The sequence below is a fragment of the Manis pentadactyla genome, chromosome 2 (genome assembly GCF_030020395.1).
Source record: "Manis pentadactyla isolate mManPen7 chromosome 2, mManPen7.hap1, whole genome shotgun sequence".
NCBI lineage: Eukaryota > Metazoa > Chordata > Mammalia > Pholidota > Manidae > Manis > Manis pentadactyla.
In genome coordinates this window covers 151,023,724-151,042,538 of record NC_080020.1, presented here as the reverse complement: position 1 = coordinate 151,042,538, position 18,815 = coordinate 151,023,724, and the positions used below count along the sequence as shown (strand labels likewise).

Here is an 18,815-nt window from a genome sequence, read left to right as displayed (position 1 = left end):
GTGGTATCCACATATAAATCAAGTATAAAAATCAAATGAGTATTCATATTTGAACTGTTTATAGTTCATAATGCATGAGCAAAACCGAAAGTTTCTGTGATGACTGCCCTTGTACTGTTCACCATGTAACTTATTCACTCTCTGGAAGACTCATGCCAGAAGATGATCATCAGAAAACCCCAACAAAGATCCACGCACTGCTACAGCTGTAGATACACTCATCCCACCAGTTCCTGGACTTGCCATGGGAATGAAGAAGGAGATATCCAAGCTGGCCTGTGCATACAGTAAAACTACAAATTTGACTGGATCTATACTGTTGGAACTCAACCAAGAATTAGGAGACTATGTAAGAATTTGTTCTCCATGTAAAAAAAAAAAAAAAAAAAAAACCACTGGACCTTCCTGGAGGTTAGCCCTGCACAAAGCTGTCAAGGCAGAACCCTCCAGCCCCTTACGGTTTGATGCCCCCCGAGGCTGTTGAGGACTGGGATGTAACCTCTCCACTTCTTCCTTGCTGCCTCCACAGGAAAGCATATCTTTCATTTTAAGGATTCTTTAGTAATCATGAAAAGTAAACAGTCATGGGTGAGAAAGAAGCACAGCTAACGGGCACTGGAGAGTTAAAAAGCACACGAAGTTCATCCTAGTGGCTCTGGTCTCTGGGAGGCCAGCAGTGACTGACCGGCATGACCCAAGGAAAGGAGAAGCTGGAAGAGCCTGCAGGGCTGGACAGAAACCTGAGAAACTGAGGCAGGCCAGGGATTTTCAGTCCTTCAAACCAAAGTTATATGTCTGCTCAACATTTACTTAAAGCCAGAGTTGACATCTGAGTGGGCCATTTTGTAGATTTCCACTAGAAGGGTCTGTTTGCTGCAACAAGAAGTAGGATCTACTCACATTCCATCAGCTATATGCAAACTTGAGTCAGCTGGCACCAGACCATTCTGATGTATGATGATGACATTATCACCCCCCTTTTGGATGGTGGCCACGGACACGTCAGTGCTCAGTTCCTCTCTAGATGCTGTGAGCCAGTTACAAAGGACAGGATCACACCTGCAGAGAGTGGGAGTAGGGGGCCAGGATCAGAGAAGTTATTCCAAAGGGTCATTAAGGCATGAAAGGCCTGAGGCAAGTTTCAGGTGCTTGAGCCCAAGGAAGAGAATAGGCAGTGTGAGGAGAGAAGGAAAGTAGAGCAAGTGTCATTAGGTTCAAACAAAGTGCAACTCCCCTTCTTCCTTGTTAAAAGAACCCTAATTTTGTGTGGGACAGCAATGTGTGTTGGCCAGGCCAAAAAAACAACAAAAACCATCATTAGGCTAAGGGAATCATGACTTTCCCATTTGTCTTTGGCAGGTATTTGCTTTCTCGGCCATGATCAGAAGGGAGGCTCAACACCAGCCAATGACTGGTGGAAAGATGCTGGGGGTTTCTGGAAAGGCCCTTGTTTTCTTACATGGGAGCATGGGGAGAGTTTGCCTGTCCATCTCCACTTCCTGCTTTAAGTGAAGTTAGGAAACGTGGAGGTGCAGCATTCATCCCATTACAGGATGGAAAGATCCAAGCTCTTTATGATACCAGTGGAGACTTATTGTTCTTCCTGGGATCGTGTCTCAGAAATGACGAAAAATGAAGCCAGCAGACAAGAGTGTGGAGCAACCAGAAAAGATTTTAATGAGGAGTGAAAAGAAAGGCTCCTGCTAATCAGGAGGGGCTCCAAGGGAGGAGCCCGTTAAGGTGACACTGTCTCGGGATTATAAACTTCTTGAAAGGGGGAAGTCCACATGATCAGTTGGGTGGTGTTGCTAGGACCAGGATGGTATCTGAAGACTCCCTTGTTTCTCAGGCTGAATTCTCCAGATGTCCAGGATTTGGCTTTTGGTTTACTGTGAAGCCTTGACCCTAGTTTCCTCCTGACTTCTCCTTACCAGAGCCTTGAGTTCTATCTGCCTGTCCCAGTAAGTCCTGCCTCAATTCCCCATCAGAAGAGGTAACCATACTGCCATTAGGGAGAAGGGCGAAGACTGCTCAGGCTACTTCCTGCTGTCAATGGGCGACGACTGAGGAATGGCAGCTCGGATTCACTCTGGCCTATCTAGTGGCTCCTGGTAAAAGCCAAGAGGGACTGTCATGGGGGTTAAATTTGCATCACCATCTGGAGCTTGATGGCTTCTAGGCGAGAAGACACAAATTTAATTAGAAGATTAAGTAAACTCGGTCCAAATATGAGAGCAAATACTACCACTCTAAAGAGGGGAATGAATGATGCCAACCAGGGCTACACCCACCCCATGAGGGATTTGAAGATCTGGCCTAGCCAGGAGTCTTGTGTCTCTCTTTTCATTAGCTCATCAAAAAAGTGGATATTCTTTTTGATCTTTTCTAGATTCTCTTCTACTAGACCTGAGGTATTGACATAGAAACAGCAGGTCTCATTGAGCATAGCACAGGTGCCAGTGGCCTCAGCAGTGAGCAAATATAAGGCTCTCCTATTCTGGAGGACCACTTGAGCTAAAGAATCCAAAACTTTTTGCTGGGCTTCTATCGCGGCCACTGTCACTTTCCAGGTGCCCTGCATTAGTAGGGAGATGTTTCTAATGCTCCTCTCGAGTTCAGGAATCCCTATAAACCAAAAGAGGCCATGGAATATGGAGTATCCCAGGCCATTCAATTCTAACATAGGGTTATCGGTGGCTAGTCCACTGAAATCAGGGGTCTGGGGCACTAGGCTTCGTCTCGGCCGGTGCCGCAGTGACACATCCAGAAAGGATCCCAGGTTAGGCAGTTGCCCGGAGGTGGGGAAGGAAGTACTGTTAAGAGTCAGTACATCAGGTATGGCTGCAATTATTGTGCACCGCCCTCTCCAGCCCCTAGGCAGGGTCAAGTACACATTAGTTCCACAAAGGAAGAATAGTCCCGTTCCAGCCAATGTGACTCCAGTGGACCATCCTTGTAGCCAAGCATATTTGTGTGAGGTAGGGAGGCTAGTATAATTGGCTAAAATAGAAGGATCCCATGGTCCCCAGGGGTCAAAAGTAGAGGGTCGTATGCCTGTGAAATAATCATCAGCACATAAGGGAGAGAAGTCAGCAACGGACTGGTTATGAGTATGAGGAATCTGACAGCGAAGGCTTCTGAAAATGAGTTGAATGACATTAAAGGGAGGATAAGGTTGGGGATTGCCACTGGAGATGTTGAGGACTGTCCCTGTCTCAGTTCCAATGCCAAGAGTCTCTTGCCCCAATGAATTGTTGACTATGGTCCAAGACTCGCTAGCATAATGTTTGGTGGCATTGAATTTATTATTGCCCCACCATAACCAGAGGCCAGAGGTGTTGCCTCGGAAATATGGCTCCCAGGTGGTGGTGTGGGTAAGGCTAAAGACGTCAAAATCGTCCTCTTCAATGGAATCCCCCTGGAATTGTGGTTCCCACTCATGAAAGGTATGATTATACATAAAGGTGGTATTACAGAAAGAAGAGTTGAGGACTCCTAAAAGAGGACCAGTGCCCCAGGAATTAGAGAAGCACAGACTGGCTTTGGCAGCTAGGCGATGGACTTTGCCTACTTGTTCAGCTGGTGTTGGAGAGACCCACTGTGGATCGAAGGGTCGCGGACCTCCACCAACCCCAGCATTTCTGGTGGTAGTGTAAGTTGTATAAGAAAACCCCCAATACTGTGCTATGGTATTAGCAATCGTTTCTAGTGATATCGGAATTCCAAGGAGACCTATATCATCCTCCAGATGATCTCGGCGGGGGCAGATCCAGCAGTTGGTTTGGTTAGTTAGATTAGCAATTTTGTTAATTACTGGAGTTAGGGGATGCACTGCTGCCTGGAGAGGAACCAATAAGGAAGGAGTCAATAATAGTAATAATGACGGGGTTAAGGCCATTGCTTTTCAAGATTTAAACCCAACAGGGACAGAAATACTGCCAACCAATGGAAGGAGGTTCACAATAACACAGGAGAAAATGGAAAATAACAAGTCCCACTCCCACAACAATGCCAAGAAAGATTCAGGAATCTGGAATCATGGGTACTTATCTTGGGTGTCTGTTGCTTGAAAAGGTGCTTCAGATCGTCTACAGGCTTGCAGGAATATTGAGGCAGGGAGTCCTCCTCGTTCACGGTGGACCTTATTTTTTCAGACAGCCAGCGCTTCAACAGGAAGTGATGTATCCAAGGCTGTGTCCCGTCACTTCTGCTGCAGTGGGATTGGAGAGGATTATAGTGTGTGGTCCCTCCCAGATAGGTGAGAGGGAAGGGGAGATAGGGGACACTTTCCTGGCCAGGACCAAGTCTCCTGGCTCAAATAAAGGCTTTCCTTCCTTTCTCTTTTGAGCTTCTTCCAGTTTCTGAAGCATTCATTGGAAATGGGCCAGGGAGGTGACCTGCCTTACTTGTGCAGCTCTGTATTTGTATTGGGGAGGAAGTCATTGGTCAAGAAAGGCCTGCCATACAGCAGCTCAAAGGGACTAAGGCTTGCTCACTGAGGGGTATTTCTGACACATAGGAGTGCAATGGGAAGAAGGGCAACCCAAGGGAGCTCTGTTTCCTGGGTCAGTTTCCTTAGGTGTCATTTTGTGATTGCATTTGCTCTTTCTACTTTATATGAGGATTGGGGCCTCCAAGAGCAATGGAGGTGATACTGTATTCCCAGACCTAAGGAGACTCCCTGGGTGATTGTAGCCTTAAAGGCTGGCTCATTATCACTGCAGGCTTTTGGGCAATCCAAACCAGGGGATGATCTCGTTTACTATGGTCTGGACTACCTCCGTTGCCTTCTCAGTCCTGCAGGGGAAGGCCTCTAACCATCCAGTGAAAGTATCCACCCATACAAGTAGATATTGAACTCCCTTAGCCTTGGGCATGTGTGTACAGTCAATTTGCCAATCCTCTCCTGGGTACATCCCAGTCCTTTGTAGCCCTGTCAAGGCTAATCGATGGTTGAGGGAATGGTTCTTCTGACATACCTCACAGGAGCTTGTTATCTGTCTTAATGGTATCTGGAAGCCCTGTCCCAGTGAACAACCTACTGGCCAGCTGGTGGTCCCATCCCTCCCAAGATGGAAGGACTTGGGGAGAGTATTTAACCTGTTGGCTGATGGCAAGAGAAGCTTCCCTTCCTCGTTTTGGAACCACCCTGAGGTCTACAAGATTAACCCCTCTTGGAAGGCCATATCTGTCTCTTGTTGGGAATACTGGGGTTTGACTTAGGGAATGCTCCCCAAACAGGGGGGCTATAGTGATGGTAGACTGAGTTGCTCAGGCTGCCTCTCAGGCTGCATAGTCGGCCCTTTGGTTTCCCTCTGACACCTCATCTGCTCCCTTCTGATACCCCCAGCAATGTATAACTGCCACTTCCTTGGGGAGGATCACAGTGCATAGAAGCCGATTTCATGATGATATTTAATAGGGGATGCATTTGCACTGAGGGAGTTTCTTTCCAAACAGCAGCATGGGCATTAAGAACTAGGAAAGCATATTTACAGTTACTGTATATGTTAGCCTTCTGTCCCCTACTCACTTCCAGAAACCAGTTAGAGCTTCTGCCAACTAGGTGCTGGTTCCTGGAGAAAGGGGGTAACTCTCAATGGTCTCAGTGAGAGATACTACTGCATATCCTGCCCTCCAGGTTCCTACTTCCACAAATGAACTCCCAGAAGAATAGTAACCAAAGTGGTCTCAGACTCTGAGTTGCCCATCTGAAAGACACCAGAGAAGAGAAGGGCATCCATCCTCTTTTCTGTTTCTGGTGTCTGAAAGACAAGGCATCGCTTGGCCTGTTCCTTCCCTCTTACAGGGAAGTCTGTGCCCCCTCCCATACTCATGACAGCATCAGGGGAGGGTCCATTCCCAGACCTGAGGCATAGTCACACTGTGGTGCCACTGAGCCATCCAGGGACGGACACTGGGCCCTCTTGGTCTGAGATGCAACTGTCCAGTTCTCAGTCTGAAGTACAGATCTTGGTATGCCTCCCGTGCCATGGTATGGAACCATCGCCATAAGAGATGTCTTAAGGTATTTTCCACTAGGGCAGGAGATCTGACCCACTGGGTAATGAGGAGGTCCTTCCTGACCCTGGAGCTTAGATTGAGAAAGTTGTCCAGTTGAAACAGAAAAAAGTGGGAACAATAGCCACTCTGCATGTAACTCAGAAGCCGCACACAGGAGGTCATGATTATCAGGTCGTACTCAAACCCGACCCAGTCTTCCAATCCTGCACCCTACTGACACCTCAATAGATGGCGACACAAGAAGGTCATTCCTCTCCCATAATCAAGGGGTCAGAATCCTCTGCCCAGTTGGCACCTCAAGGCCAGGGCTGGGATCCATGGGACAATTTGCTTCTTTCAGGTGGGGACCACCCAGACATCTGCTTTTACATCTCATATAGGACACCAGAGACAAGGAGTAAGAATTGTGCCCAATATCCTACCAGATTGATAGGTGCTGAATTATCCTAAATACCGAGTATAGAGGGTGTGGAAGAAGGCGCTAGATAGGTCCCAGAGAGGGAAAATCATCTCACGACAGAGGGTAAAGAATCACTCGATCTGTGTAGGGGGATTCCATGGGGGCTTGCAGGAAGTTGCCCAAGTCACTCTCACAAATGAGGATACTCAGGGGAACCTTCCTCCGGGCCTCCCCCACCTTCTAGAGGTGAGCGAGACAGAAAAGGAGAAGCAGCTCCTTAAGAATACCCAGTTGGAAGCCTAATTGGGCTACCCCGAAAATGAACTAAGATATGATATGAAAAAGAACTTCCAACATCTGCACCCTCTGGAAGACTCATGCCAGAAGATGATCATCAAAAAACCCCAACAAAGATCCACGCACTGCTACAGCTGTGGATGCACTCGTCCCACCGGTTCCTGGACCTGCCATGGGAATGAGGACGGAGATATCTAAGCTGGCCTGTGCATACAGTAAAACAACAAAATTGGACTGGATCTATACTGTTGGAACTCAACCAAGAATTTGGAGAAGTGCAAATTGTAGCGCTCCAAAGTCTTACAACTACAAACTATTTATTGTTAAAAGAACATATGGCATGTGAACAGTCCCCAGGAATGGGTTGTTTTAATTTGTCTGATTTCTCTCAGACTGTTCAAGTTCATTTGGACAATATCCACCATATCATAGATAAGTTTTCACAAATGCCTAAGGTGCCTAACTGGTTTTCTTGGTTTCACTGCAGATGGCTGGTAATTACAGATATGCTTTGGTTATGTAACTATACTCCTATTATGTTAATGTGTGTGTGCAATTTAAGTAGTAGCTTAAAACCTATACATGCTGAAGTTACTCTACAAGAAGATATATCAAAGAAATAATCAATCTTCCCATGTTTTCTTCCGCCTGCTACTTCTATAGCTTTTCTTCTTCCTTCCTAATTACAACCCTTAAATAGAATTCGTGCCTCATATCAAATTTACCGAGTATCATAATTCTTCCAAGTGGTAAAGATACCTCAAGACAAATGCTGGGCATAGAAGCCACAGGGCATAAATATGCAAAGAAGTAAAAAGCTAACTTTTTCAAACAATAAGGCTTCTCTCTCACTTACCAACTTCACATTTCCCTGTATGGCCCCGGAAGATGACTGGTTAGCCAGAGACGGGTAAGATTCCTCAAGGGAGGAACAACCTAAGACAGGCACAGTCGCAGGGGGGCCATCAGGTGAGAAATTGGGGATCAACAGAGGTGAGGCTTAGAACCTCACCCCCCCGTTCTGAGAGAAATCTTCTGCATACGTGGATGTTTTATTGCCCTGGTCTAGCTTGGATTAACACATAGTCTACAGGCACACACCTGATCATCTACATGTGCTCTCTTACAACACTAAACTATGTTTTCTACCTTTATCTTGTATCTACCTACCACTTCAGCATTTTATTAAAAATAATAATAATAAAGAGAGAAATGTGGTATCCACATATAAATCAAGTATAAAAACCAAATCAGTATTCATATTTGAACTGACTGTTTATAGTTCATAATGTATGAGCAAAACCGAAAGTTTCTGTGATGACTGCCCTTGTACTGTTCACTATGTAACTTATTCATTATGTAAGAATTTGTTCTACATGTAAAAACTTGTTTGTTATGCCTCAGAAGATTGGAGACTGACAAAAATTAGGCTTGGGGTGGAATAATGATTGTGCATTGAGCATTGACTCCCCTATACAGAATTTTATTGTCGTTAACAACCATTTGATCAATAAATATGAGAGATGCCCTCACAAAAAAAAAAAAAAAAAAAAAAAAAAAGGACAGACTTCCAATGGTAAAATAAATTAGTAACCGGGATGTAATGTATAGCATAAGGAATATAGTCAAGATATTGTAACAGCCTGGTAGGGTGATAGCTGGAACCTAGAATTATGTATATAAATGTTCTACCACTGTGTTGTACACTTGAAACTCATGTAATGTAATACTGTGTGTCAACTACCCTTCAATAAAAAATAATTATTAAAAAAAAAAAAAAAAAAAAAAAAAGAATACCCAGTTGGGCAGTTGGGGTCTGAGTTTTGAAAGAAGACTTTACAGTGTCCCCTGAGGAGTGGACTCAGCAAGGATCTCGCAGTTGTCTGCTTGTCTCCCTCAGCCCCTTGCATTCAAGGATAGCTTTGAAAGAGAATTCTGACCCTCACTCGGCTGACATTCCCGGGCCTTGGGGGATCAACCAAGCAGGACTCAGAGGAACCTAACGCCAGATTCTTAAGATTCGCAGTCATGCTAATTGTTCTTAACTGGCTGACAGGTACTTGGTGTTACGCGCACTCCGCATGGCTTTAAAAAAGGACAGCGCAAGAAAGATGCTCTTTGCAACCAGTACTCACCCTTCGACGTCTTATCCTGAACCAGCCCCCAAAAGATGATGCCGGTGGAGATGTTACCGTTCTTCCCAGGATCGTGTCTCGAAGGATGAAGCCAGCGGATGAGTATGAAGCAACCAGCAAAAATTTATTGAGTGAAAAGAAAGACTCCCGCTAATTGGGAGGGGCTCAAAGGGAAGACCCCGTTAAGATTGGCAGTGTCTAAGGGATTTCAAGCTTCTTGAAAGGGACCTGGATGGGATGAAAAGAATCCCTTATTTCTCAGGCTAAATTCTCCAGATGTCCAGAATGTGGCTTTTTGTTTACTGCAGATCCATGACACTAGTTCCCTCCTGAGTACTTCTTACTGTGGCCTTGAGTTCTTTCTATCTGCCTGCGTCCCACCAAGTCCTGCCTCACATACGTGATCCCAGAGCCCCTGCTACAGCGCTGAAGCCTGCCTACAGCCTTCCTGTCGCCGGAGACGGTGGGCACCCGCCAGCGAGCTGTATTTTGCTCATCCGCACGGCGCTGCACACAGGTTCAGTTAACGGTGGCCAAATCAATGGGAGACTGGGAAAAACAAAAGAGCGGCTGCTCCTCCCGACCTGCTCCCATCCAACGGTGGCTTGAGTTCTGGCACCCTCCGAAGACTTAAACAAAACACACAAATCCCTCCAGCGCCACCCACGCGCGGAGCAGGAGGAAACTCCGCCGCAGGGAGCAGACAGAGCGCACGGCGCTACACACTGGGGCGCACGGCGGGAGCGCGCAGCTGCGGCCCGACCGGGCCCCGCCCCCGAAGGCCGCTCGCCTTCCACGGGTCGCGCGGCGTGCGTCACGTACGTAAGAGCCGCTTGCACCGCGCCTCCACCCTTTCCCACCACACCCCCAAGCCCGCCACCTCCAGGCGACCCGGAAGTTGTATTCGCGGCGCTGCTGTCCGTCTCCCACAATACGTCGCGCTCTTCCTTCCGAACCTGGCCCCAGCAGAGTAGGTATGGGCGCTAGGTGCCGGTTTCAGGAATCTGGTTCCATCCCCGTCACGGAGTGTGCTGACCGGGACCACGGGCTCTCTCCTGAACTGGCCCGAGGCTCCGCGTTCCGGGGTGACTGGAATCCGCGCTACATTTAAGGGCTCCCGTAGCCTGGGAGGGAGAGCGGCCAGGCTTGGAGCAGCCGGGGCTGCAGGGGTTTGCGGGGTGGGGGCATCTGCGGGGCGCGGATGCTTGGACCCGGGGTGGGCGGCTTGGCTTAGCCCAGACCCGGGGCTTCAGGGAATGGCCGGACCCTCTGCAATCGGATGCGTCTCTCTCTGGTCTGAGCCGGCTCGTCTCCTTGATTTAGATGGCTCCTGCAAAGAAGGGTGGCGAGAAGAAGAAGGGCCGTTCCGCTATCAACGAGGTAGTGACCAGGGAATACACCATCAACATTCACAAGCGCATCCATGGAGTGTGAGTATCCTTGCACTGGGCCAGATCCCTGCTTGCACGGGCTCCCGAGCTCAGCGTCCGGTGTCACTGAGATCTGCCCAATACTGAAGGCTGGGTGCTTAGAAATTAAACATTTCTTAATATTCACAAATCTGTATTCCAAAGACCCTATTTAAGTTTTATAGAGTTTAACGTGTGATGCTCAGAGGTTCGTGACTGGAAACGTGACATTGCGTAATAAAACTCGGGGAGAGCCACTTTGGGAAAACTTGGTGGTGATAAAGTCATTCCACTCCGTGCTTTGCAATTGAATTCAACCTGGGCAGGCAAAAGGATGAAAGATGTGGGTAGGAGGGAAAGCAACCCGGAAAGCGAACACTTAAATGGATTGCTTTAGCCTTCTGACCCACACAGATACGTGCCCTCTGTAATAATTAGTGTTGGTTGAGTTGTAATACCGGAAGTGGACCAGAGAGAGACAGAAAAAGAATGTATTGTTGGAGTTGTAGGGCAATGTTTGTTTTTGAAGACGCTGGGGGAGTGGATTTGTGATGTACAGGAAGATCGAGAATGATAACGAATGATCTAGTCCTTGGTTTTTGCCCTGGAGTTTGGGTTTTAGTTTTAAAGTTAGTGAGTTTCCCCCTTTTTCCGTATGGTGCTTACAGCTGAAAATAGAGATCAAATCTCTCCAGTATACTTTGGAGTATTTGTAATAGCAAATGTTATATGGCAAAATACTAAGGCACCAGTCCAAGGAGCAAAATTTCTTGCACTTCACTGGGCAGTCCTCGTCTCGAGGCAGCTGATTCTGCGACTGATTTAAATTTGCAGTGGTGTCCACGTTGGGCCGGGCACTTCAGCTCTGCATTCCAAGCCGAGTGACGGCCGTGTGTAAGCATGTCTAATTTGGGAATCTCGGGTGGCTTCTGGGTCAAAAATCCACTGCCTTTTCTGTGCATTAACACTGCTTGTGAACAAGCACGTTCCACCCCAGGCCCCTTTATTTCAGGCAGGCATGCATTTGGGGAGCTTATGCAGCACTTAACTGTCCTGGGCTCTGCGGATCAGCAGGGAACCAGAGAGCCTACTTAGTGGAGCAAGTCGGGCAACAAGATTTAGATACAAAGCAGTAAAAACTGCCAAGTGGAAACTAAGTCACTGGGTGGAAAGGGTGCTGTTTTAAAGGCCACACAGATAATGGGATGTTTGGAAAGTGTGCTGTGAGCCATTACAGGTGATGAAGTGTTTCAGATACTTTGTGCTTTGTTACAAAATCCCCAAGTGGAGACCTGCATGGTACTCGATCCTTTGGTCATTTCTCAGTCCTGACTTGATTGGCAGCAACTGAGTTCATTCTTCTGTAGAAAATGCTTTATTCATTTTATGTCCAAAGACCCCACGCTTCTACCTGCTCCTTCTCGGTCTGTTTTGTTGGTTCTTCCTCACACCCCGTCTTCTTAATGTTGAGTGCCAGGACTCAGCCCCTCTGCTTTCCATCTACTCTTGGTAACGGTAATTAGTCTTAGGGCCTCAAATGCCCAGCCCCTGTTAACGTCTCCGCTTGGGTGTTATAGGCCTCAAATCAAACTCCTAACCTTTCTGTTTCTCTCATGACCTTCTCTGTTTCACTGTGTGCAAGTGAGTGTGTCCTGATGGCTCTGCCTTCCACTGCCAGGCCCGCTGCACTGGTACCACTGGCATCCTCTCTCTCTCTGTTGGATGGTTCCAGTTAGCAGCTCCTGGTTCCCTCCCGGCCCCCAGACACCTGGTGTCCTCATACCCTCCATTGCCTTCCCTTCTCACTCGTAGAAGCCGAAGTTCTTGCTGTGTTTCCACAGAGCTGGGCACTTACTCTCTTAATCATACCAGACATGTACCTGATTCAGGGTAACTGGTTTTATGTTTACTTTTTTCCCTCTGCCTGAATGCTTTTCTCGGATCCCTGAGTGGCTTCCATCATTATCTTAGATTTTTATTCCGATGTGTCTTTGGCTGTCTTACTTAAAATGCAGTTTCATGTACTCTGTGTGTCACCCACATAAGCTATGAGAAGAATGGGATTAGTCTGTTAGAGCTACTACTGTTGATTCCAGCACCTTTTATTTCTCGCTCCTTAAGTATTTGAGTGAGTGAGTGAAGTGCGGTTGCTTGATATACCCTAGAAATAACAAGGTGGCCGGCAAGGGTAGAACAGAGGGAGTAGGGAGAGGCATGGTAGAGCAAAGTGAAGTGGGGGTGTGTGGCGAGTCATGTGTTGTAGGCCACGGGAAGTCACCAAGGGCTTAGAGAGGAATTCGGTCACTTTGGCATGCTCCATGTGTTAGTGTTACTGGATTTCATAGGTTTGCTTCATACACAAGTGTGGGGCCCTGTGAAGTGCCAGGCACTGTGCCGTGGGTTACAGAGGTGAGTACTCGGCATGGCCTCTTCCCCATGTCCAGTCCTGGGGTGATAGGACTCCGCTTTAGACTTTGGTCTTTGCCCCACTTGGAATGGCCTTCACTTATCCAAATGCTTGATCATTTCAGCTTGTAGTTTTGGGTTTTCACGTAACTCCATTTTGACCTGAGGGCACATATTTACTTGTGTTGTTTATTTTATGTTCAAGTGTATTCTAATTTCATTTCTTTGATTGTTGTCCTTAGGAGGTGGTACTACTAGAGCCCGGGTGTGTGTGTATCAGGAAAGGGTTGACTAGTGTGCACATTAGCGACTCCTAAGGGTCATAATAAGGAGCTCTGACTGTATATCACTGAAAGTGGGTTGTGCATCTTCAGTGTTCCCGGTATTAACACTAAGGTGCTGGGCATTACAGTGGTGTATAAAAAGATTTTTCCTCTCTTGTTAAGGTTTGGTTTAGAATGTTTTATGAAAACAGAACATACTCTATTAGGTGTTTCATTTTATTTTGTACACATGCAATTCGTTTATTTACTTATGTTTGAAACTTAAGGGGTTTCAAGAAGCGTGCCCCTCGGGCACTCAAAGAGATCCGGAAATTTGCCATGAAGGAGATGGGAACTCCAGATGTGCGCATTGACACCAGGCTCAACAAAGCCGTCTGGGCCAAAGGAATAAGGTGCTAAACTTACCTGTGTTACCTAAACTGTGTTACACAGTCACACTGCTCAACCACCTCGTCCCACAGTCTGTATGTCAGTCATTAGCTAATGCATACGAAGTATTAAATTATGACTGACTCTGGGTGGGGCAGAGTCTGCAGGGAAGCCCTGTGATGTGGCATTTGAACAGAGACCCCAGTGCTGAGTGAGCATCAGTATGAGGGTCTGTAAGAGCACTGCAGAAAGAGTCAAACTTGGTGTGACCCGGGGGCAGAGGTCAGCCTAAGTGGAGTGGAGTGACTTGAACAACAGTGAATGAGGGTGGACAGTTGGGCAGGGGACAGATATGGGTCTTACAGGTCAAAGCAAAGACAAGTGGGCAGTTTTACCCACACTCCCCCAGGTGCACTGCTGGCTCTCACTCCTGGGGTCGCCGCAGGCCAAGGATTCCACTGAACATCCTACGGCACGCAAGGTCTCATCCCCATCACAAGGAGCTGTCCCACCCAGATGTAGCAGTGCTGAGATTCAGACCCTGCTTAATTAAGCAGAAAGGTGGTTTTTACAGTGGAGGGCTACACAAGGTCCAGGGCCAAAGTGGGACCAGCTAAGGGATTGGTGCTGGCATGGACTGAGTGGTTACATGAGCCTGGACCGGGGTGCGGGGGACTGTAGTATTTTACGGTTAAGGTTGGTGGGATAAAGGAGCTGATGCAGCCCTGCAGGGGGCCAGCACTGAGGGTTTGTCTGATAAAGGAGCCGCCAGCGAGCTCCCTTGAGATGGGGGGAGTGGTATCACGTGAGCCAGGAGAACTCCTGAGTGTCAGGACATCTCGTGTCCTCAGATTGATAAAAGGAGAGAGAGTCAGCCCTAATGCTGCTGCTCAGAGGTTGGGTACATGTTCAGTATGGCCCATGGGGTTTTTTGTGTTCGTCCAGATTGAAGTTTTAACAGATATCCCATAAGCAGGACTTGGGTGTTGGTGATACAGGGAAGAGAACTGGCGTGTTTGGGCCCACATTCTCCCTAAGTTAGGTATCAGTGGTGGCCGCCTGCCAAGACATAAACATTTAATGTCCACCTGTGGCTGTTTATCTTCCATGGAACTGATAAGACACCTGAGTGGCTGATGGGTCAGGTCAGGACAAGGACAGAGCATTGGGAGCATGTTATAGAAGTGGAGATGGGGTATGCGAATCGAGCTGGCGTTGACTTTAGCAGAATTTTTATTTTTATTAGGAACGTCCCATACCGTATCCGTGTGCGGTTGTCCAGAAAACGTAATGAGGATGAAGATTCCCCAAACAAGCTCTATACGTTGGTTACCTATGTCCCTGTCACCACCTTCAAAAGTAAGTTTTATTCCATCCCACAAAGCTATTTAAATTAGAAAATACCCTTGGCTGTTTTATAATGTGAATTTATCTGTCCAACACCTGTTTGCCTGGCATCCTTCCAATAGGGAGGCTGAGTGGTTCCCTATGCAGAACAGGCAACAGCGGAAAACCCTTTTTTAATTGTGTCCCAGTGTAGAAAAATGCAGAAGGATACAAAACAGGTCCATACCTGAGTAGTAAAAAGGCCATGTGGAATACTATTACTTGCCTAAACCCTTCCAGAAAAGGTTTCTGGAGTGTTAAAGTAAAACATGGTGTGTGCGTATGGAAGTTGACTGGCTGTTGCTCTTTTTGTTCCCCCAGATCTACAGACAGTTAATGTGGATGAGAACTAACAGCTGATTGTCAAATAAAGTTAAAAAACTGCATTCGGGTTTGGTTTTCTTTTTCTACTTTCTATGCAATGTGTTTATATATTTTAAAGTAAGGTTCCAATTACAAGATCATTTGGAGAGTATTTTTCCTAAATACTACACCTGCACCCTTTTCTTCCAGCTGCTGGAGTTTCTATTTGGACAGGGCCAAAACACGTTTTTAAAGGTCATGTTGAAGTTCAGCCTGCCTTGAGAATGACTGTTTAGGTATTTAGGACATTGGAGGTGTGATGTTTTTAATGCTTTTAACATTCAAGTTTCATTAAATCAAAGGTGAACATTTTTCCAGAAACTAGCATGTAGAACCCAATTGTCATTGGCCACTTTCCACATTTTACGTAACTAAAGTGATGCAGTCGATAGTATCTTAGATTTTTTTTTAAATTTTATTTTGGTATCATTAATCTACAATTACATGAAGGACATTATGTTTACTAGGCTCTCCCCTTCACCAAGTCCCCCCCACATAACCGTTCACAGTCACTGTCCATCAACATAGTAAGATGCTGTAAAATCACTACTTGTCTTCTCTGTGTTGCACAGCCCTCCCTGTGCCCCCCCACACACACTATACATGTTAATCGTAATGCCCCCTTTCTTTTTTCCCCACCCTTATCCCTCCCTCCCCACCTGTCCTCTCCAGTCCCTTTCCCTTTGGTAACTGTTAGTCCATTCTTGGGTTCTGTGAGTCTACTGCTGTTTTGTTCCTTCAGTTTTTTCTTTGTTCTTATACTCCACAGATGAGTGAAATCATTTGGTACTTGTCTTTCTCCGCCTGGCTTATTTCACTGAGCATAATACCCTCTAGCTCCATCCATGTTGTTGCAAATGGTAGGATCTGTTTTTTTCTTATAGCTGAGTAATATTCCATTGTGTATATGTACCACATCTTCTTTATCCATTCATCTGATAGTATCTTAGATTTAATGAAATACATTCAATATTTCTTTAAGCTCCTACCCAGTTATGTAGTGTGTATATTTGTTGAAATGAATAGACTTCTAATAAAAAAGAAACAAATCCTACAAATCCTACCATTTGCAACAGCATGGATGGCATTAGAGGGTATTATGCTCAGTGAAATAAGCCAGGCGGAGAAAGACAAGTACCAAATGATTTCCCGCATTTTGGAGTATAACAACAAAGCAAAACTGAAAGAACAAAACAGCAGCAGACTCAGAATTTGAGAAGGGGATTGAGGGGCATTATAATGAGCACACACAGTATAGGTAGGTCACAGGGAAGGCAGTACAGCATGGAGAAGACAAGTAGTGGCTTTATAGCATCTTACTACGCTGATGGACAGTGACTGCAATGGGGTTGGTGGGGACTTAATATGGGTGAATGTTAAAACCACAATATTGCTCATGTGAAACCATAAGATTGTATACATCAATGATACCTTAATTTTAAAAAAAAAGGTACAGACTTCTAAAACAGGTTTTGATAGGGTAACCAGATTGTGCTTAACTATGTTCAGTTCCTATTTTAGTTCACTTACAGTGGTCCCATGAGGTATTTTGACCGCCAGGTTACATGGAGCTAAAGCCCTGCTAATAAATTCAGCCTGAAAGCAAGGTGTAGGATTATTTCCTCAATGTTTACAGCAGTGATGTATGTTAAAGACTGCAGAAAGAAGCTCCCTTGTGTCCCCCATTGGAGACGGCAGTGCAGTGACAGTGGGCCTGGGCACCTCCTGCAGTGATCTGCACTGCATGGCAGGGGAGACATTTCCGTTTTACCACTGACACAATCCAGGCCTTAGACACTGAAATTATATAGGTATAAACAAGGACAAAGTTAATACAAAAATTTCTTATTAAAAAACCTGGGGCTAACATTGAAAGCATGGTTTGTACACATTTCGTAAGAACACAAAGTAAATACAACGAAACATACATATTAAAACGGTTTCAATTACCAGCATTGAAACAAAATTAGTGCAAGAAAAAGCATAATACAATTGCACAGATAGGGGCTCTTAGATCTTGAAAGTGAACTTGATTCTTGCTTTCTCCCATTAGCCAAGTGAAAAATAAGAGCGTGGGCTTTCTTCTCCAGTAGGATTGAGTAGGATACAGCTGATTCAAGTTCCATCTGAGAACAAAAGGGCACTAGAGCATCACACCAGAAATGCCTATTTCAGCAAATCTAATGAAAGTGAAATTGCAAGTCACAGCATCCAGGGACCTGATGTGTGGATACTCCATAGCACTGACAGTATCCAACAGGTAATAAATAGAAATGCTTGAGGGCTGCATCAGTTCCCCCAGCCACAGCTGTGGACACCACGTTTCTTACCTGAATATGCAGCTTGTAAAACATTCAAAATGAGTTCCACTGAGATCTGGGCTTAGGGGCTGATCACCCACGAAACTGTTTGCTGTGCCTTGGTGTGGCCGACTCGGCTCAGTGACCCACCGTCCTGCTCCGCGGTTCTCAGTTTGAGTTCAGGCTGTGATTGGCGGCTCATTTCTACAGTTTTGAGGTTGTACTGATTGGTCTTCGCATTTTCAAGTTTGGATTTGATGTCCAGTGGCTTTTCAAAAAAGTTGACTAATGACTGTTCGGTCAGAAGTGAAGCTAAAATATGTTCAAGGGAGACAGTCCAGTCCCCTTCTGCCTCTTCAGGAAATGCATGGGAGTCCTGGGGAATCGTGGCAGTATCAGCTTCAGCAAAAACTGAGTCCTGTTCTGGAGAAAGAGCTGAAGCCTGCAGCCCCTCCCCACACTCCTGGGAGCAGCTCCCAGAGCTGCTGTGGAGTTGCCCTACCTCCCCAATCTGCAGCAGCAGAGTGGTCACCGTGGCAATGGCTTGATACAGGTTATTTTCTTCTGGGTCTTCATGGAACATACTGTACAGAGTTTTACAGAACTGGATAAATTCTCTCTGGAATAAAAAATAAAGTATATATAGCAGCATAACCAGGATGGAAATACAATTTTTTTTTTAACTTTATACTTAGTTCTTGGAGAAAACCATAGTATTCTTTGAAGCAGAGTATAAGAAAAGATGGTCTCTGCCCTTTGAGAACAGTATTAGCAATGAGGCCAGGGAATTCTGCCACACCTACAAGTGTGCTTTTGTCTTTACAGCAACTACTAATAAGTGTGTATATTCTGGAGGATGGGCACATCCTTGAACCCAGCCAAGTCAGCCTACAGGACTGTATTCCAGAAGCTATGCACAGAGGTTTATCCATAAGGATAGTAAGCTCAGGCTTATAATAGAAAAAGTTGGAGACATGACTAAATGAAATGGCTTTGCTCATCTGGTGGGAGTACCACGCAGCCACTAAAGGCTGTAAGATGAAGTTGAGCAGGGATGCCCAATGTTATCTCAAATGCCATGCACACCTTCAGAGTCTGTAATGTGAGGAGATGCTTGAGGTGGTATTTGGTTATTCTAAGAATAGGAATATGGTTGAGTACTACTAATCCATAAATAATGATTAGGGAGAAACATCCATGATTATTTTTTTTAAGTAAAAAGAACAATCCATTTCTGTTTATAGTAAAAAAGAAAATAAGTGTCTCAATGTTAATACAGCTCTGTGTTATGAGGCATAATGGCTTTTGAGGTATAATTGTCATACAACATTGACATAACTGCCATATCCAAAGATAATTGGGAAAAAAAACTACACAGCAAAGACAACCACTTCTCAGATAAGTGAGGGAACATGGATGCCATGAGAAGTTTTATGGTCGAG

General features: G+C 45.9%; 3 protein-coding genes across 8 annotated transcripts in view; 1 reads left to right on the top strand and 2 right to left on the bottom strand.

Moving 5' to 3' along the window:
• Positions 1-1,652: 1,652 nt before the first annotated feature.
• Positions 1,653-9,674, bottom strand: ERVMER34-1 (endogenous retrovirus group MER34 member 1, envelope). Of its 2 annotated transcripts, none has more exons than XM_036881431.2 (2): positions 8,857-9,674; positions 1,653-4,210 (listed from the first exon to the last, which is right to left on the bottom strand). In XM_036881431.2, the coding sequence occupies exon 2, from the start codon at positions 3,896-3,898 to the stop codon at positions 2,282-2,284; it is 1,617 nt and encodes a 538-aa protein (XP_036737326.2). In that variant the 5' UTR covers positions 3,899-4,210; positions 8,857-9,674; the 3' UTR covers positions 1,653-2,281. The 2 variants fall into 2 exon arrangements, with proteins under 2 accessions (XP_036737326.2, XP_036737327.2); XM_036881432.2 differs by having other exon boundaries at positions 1,653-4,207.
• Positions 9,675-9,805: 131 nt separating this feature from the next.
• Positions 9,806-15,096, top strand: LOC118910365 (60S ribosomal protein L31). Of its 2 annotated transcripts, none has more exons than XM_036881430.2 (5): positions 9,806-9,830; positions 10,180-10,286; positions 13,222-13,347; positions 14,571-14,683; positions 15,032-15,096. In XM_036881430.2, the coding sequence occupies exons 2-5, from the start codon at positions 10,180-10,182 to the stop codon at positions 15,061-15,063; spliced, it is 378 nt and encodes a 125-aa protein (XP_036737325.1). In that variant the 5' UTR covers positions 9,806-9,830; the 3' UTR covers positions 15,064-15,096. The 2 variants fall into 2 exon arrangements, with proteins under 2 accessions (XP_036737325.1, XP_057352915.1); XM_057496932.1 differs by lacking the exon at positions 9,806-9,830 and adding an exon at positions 9,917-9,941.
• Positions 15,097-16,901: 1,805 nt separating this feature from the next.
• Positions 16,902-18,815, bottom strand: part of TBC1D8 (TBC1 domain family member 8) — a 130,442-nt gene continuing 128,528 nt past the window's right edge. For 3 of the 4 annotated variants that reach the window (XM_036881409.2, XM_036881410.2, XM_036881411.2), the window contains one exon: positions 16,902-17,992. In XM_036881409.2, the coding sequence (XP_036737304.2) occupies positions 17,456-17,992 (537 nt within the window). In that variant the 3' untranslated portion in view covers positions 16,902-17,455. The remainder of the gene's footprint in view (positions 17,993-18,815) is intronic. The other variant, XR_005023924.2, reaches the window with a different exon arrangement.

Bases quoted from the DNA above. Each gene is read 5' to 3' on its own strand.
- ERVMER34-1 (XM_036881431.2), bottom strand. From the start codon at position 3,898: ATGGCCTTAACCCCGTCATTATTACTATTATTGACTCCTTCCTTATTG.
- LOC118910365 (XM_036881430.2), top strand. From the start codon at position 10,180: ATGGCTCCTGCAAAGAAGGGTGGCGAGAAGAAGAAGGGCCGTTCCGCT. The intron at 13,348-14,570 runs GTGCTAAACTTA...TATTTTTATTAG, and splicing joins GTCTGGGCCAAAGGAATAAG to GAACGTCCCATACCGTATCC. The intron at 14,684-15,031 runs GTAAGTTTTATT...TTGTTCCCCCAG, and splicing joins CCCTGTCACCACCTTCAAAA to ATCTACAGACAGTTAATGTG.